This window comes from Ciona intestinalis, chromosome 8, assembly GCF_000224145.3.
Source record: "Ciona intestinalis chromosome 8, KH, whole genome shotgun sequence".
Lineage (NCBI taxonomy): Eukaryota > Metazoa > Chordata > Ascidiacea > Phlebobranchia > Cionidae > Ciona > Ciona intestinalis.
In genome coordinates, this window is record NC_020173.2 from 659475 (window position 1) to 661410 (window position 1936).

Consider the following 1936-nt stretch of genomic DNA (forward strand, 5'->3'; position numbering starts at 1 on the left):
TTATGGTCAGATACATCTATGAGCATCAGAAATAAGAATATTTTCTCTAAAAAAAACAAATAACATCAAATTTACTAAAACAATGAATCTGTTTATAACTAACATGTATATTCATTCATTGTCAAGGGTATTGAATACTGATGGTCAATACACTTTCCATTGTGATATGTGAGACAGAATTCCAACTGAGAAACTATGTCCAGTTGAGCTATAGAGGAAGCAGCGAGTTCACTGTCATTACGGACGATACTAAAACCAACATTGAATGTAAATGAACGATATTCCGAAGAATTTCCTAAAATAAATTGATTTTTTATGTTTAAACAGGAGTGGTTCTTTAAAAATTATTTCAAAGGTAGTAAGGGTGCAAATATAGGTAATTAAAAATTTAATATGTAAAAAAGGTCTGGAAAAAGTATGTCTTAGAGTTGAATATGTCTTAGAAAAACAGTCTTTACCTAGATTTGATTTTTAATTAATACTCTAACTTAACTTTAAAGATAAGTTTAGTCTACTCCTTTGATTACAATAACGAACATTGTATCAATTTCAACAACGAAGAAATGGGTATTAACCACAAAACATCAGTCGATAAAACACGCTATAAATAAATATATAAATAAAAAACTGTGTATTATAACTACCTGGTTCTCCAGGGACCAAAGCAACTTCTGCAGAATCCAGAGCAAACCAAATCCCATTGGCTGGCTTGGAATCTTTACCCGAGCACAAGGAATTCCATATTGTTGAGTTAATAACAGTAGTTGCAAAATTATTTTGGGTGATAGTTTCATATTCTGCTGCAGAGTCCCCATGCACAACCACAGTTACATAGCCAGGATGTAAGCCACATATTTCAGCTGTAACTGGTACCTAAAATTAATAATAAAAAGTTATAACGTCATAATATATAATAAATGGGTTCTTTATATATTAAAACAAGTTTAAAGAGAATTTTAATTATTTTAACTTTGTTTGACAAGACTTACAGTAAAGTTTACATTGATATTTTTGACCGCATGCACAAAGTGGTCACTGATCAAAATACTTGCATCAACTTGAGACGAAACAGTGGAAAGATACTGGCTGAAATAATAAATGTAATGTTAAGTTAGAAATAAGTTAATAAGTTGATTTGTACAATGGAGCAGATAAAAATTCGTTTTTTTCTTGGCATTTGGTAAACTTCAATACATTAGAGCAATACATTCTTGACCAGAAGCTTGAACACAAGTAGCAGGTATTGTGTCTAGCAGTAGTTTGGTATGAACTCTGGCCAGCACAATGTATCGGTAAGTGCCTAACTGAAAATCTACCATCAAAATAAGAAGAATTTACCTGTAAGATAGCGGTCCCACTTCTACAGCAGTTACTGCATTAAATTTAGCGGTGGTGTGCAGAAACAACTTGAATCTGAGCTTTGGTTTAACCAGCTTAGCATTCTTTACATTATACACCTTTAAAAAAATAAAAATATCAGATTTTTTTACACACTATAAATAAAACACTTTTTACTTGAATTGATACATTAAGACTTAATTTGTCAGAGAGGTTTTCCGTAATTTCTTTTGGGATCTGCCATTCTGTTGCACCAATGCCATAAACATCTTCAGGGCAAAGTAGAAGAACCTGCATTCAATTCAAGTTATGATTTGAACTAAAAATTAGTTTATATATTACCGATTTTTTAATGCTGTTGTTTTCCAAATTTTTATCCATTAAACTGCCTGAAGAAGAGACCTGGATATAAAGTTGCATTCTTCCACAATGCTGGTTTAAAATACTCGACCTAACAAGATGAAAAACAAACTAAAACAGAAATTGTATTTCATTTAAAATAAAACTTAAATTTACAACATTAATTTTTTTAAATATATCGTGTTTTTGGTACTGTTCTGATCATTGNTCATGGGGTGATTCACTCTGTGTCCACTTA

General features: G+C 31.1%; 1 protein-coding gene across 1 annotated transcript in view; it reads right to left on the bottom strand.

Annotated features, from left to right (window-relative positions):
* The window catches only part of LOC108949667, a 7943-nt gene extending 6161 nt beyond the window's left edge, over positions 1 to 1782 (bottom strand). The window contains exons 1-6 of the mRNA XM_026835486.1: positions 1681 to 1782; positions 1516 to 1629; positions 1339 to 1457; positions 990 to 1086; positions 645 to 873; positions 104 to 295 (exon numbers count right to left, since the gene is read on the bottom strand). Coding sequence (XP_026691287.1) covers positions 104 to 295; positions 645 to 873; positions 990 to 1086; positions 1339 to 1457; positions 1516 to 1629; positions 1681 to 1758 — 829 coding nt within the window. The 5' untranslated portion in view covers positions 1759 to 1782. The remainder of the gene's footprint in view (positions 1 to 103; positions 296 to 644; positions 874 to 989; positions 1087 to 1338; positions 1458 to 1515; positions 1630 to 1680) is intronic.
* Between the last annotated feature and the right edge of the window lie 154 nt (positions 1783 to 1936).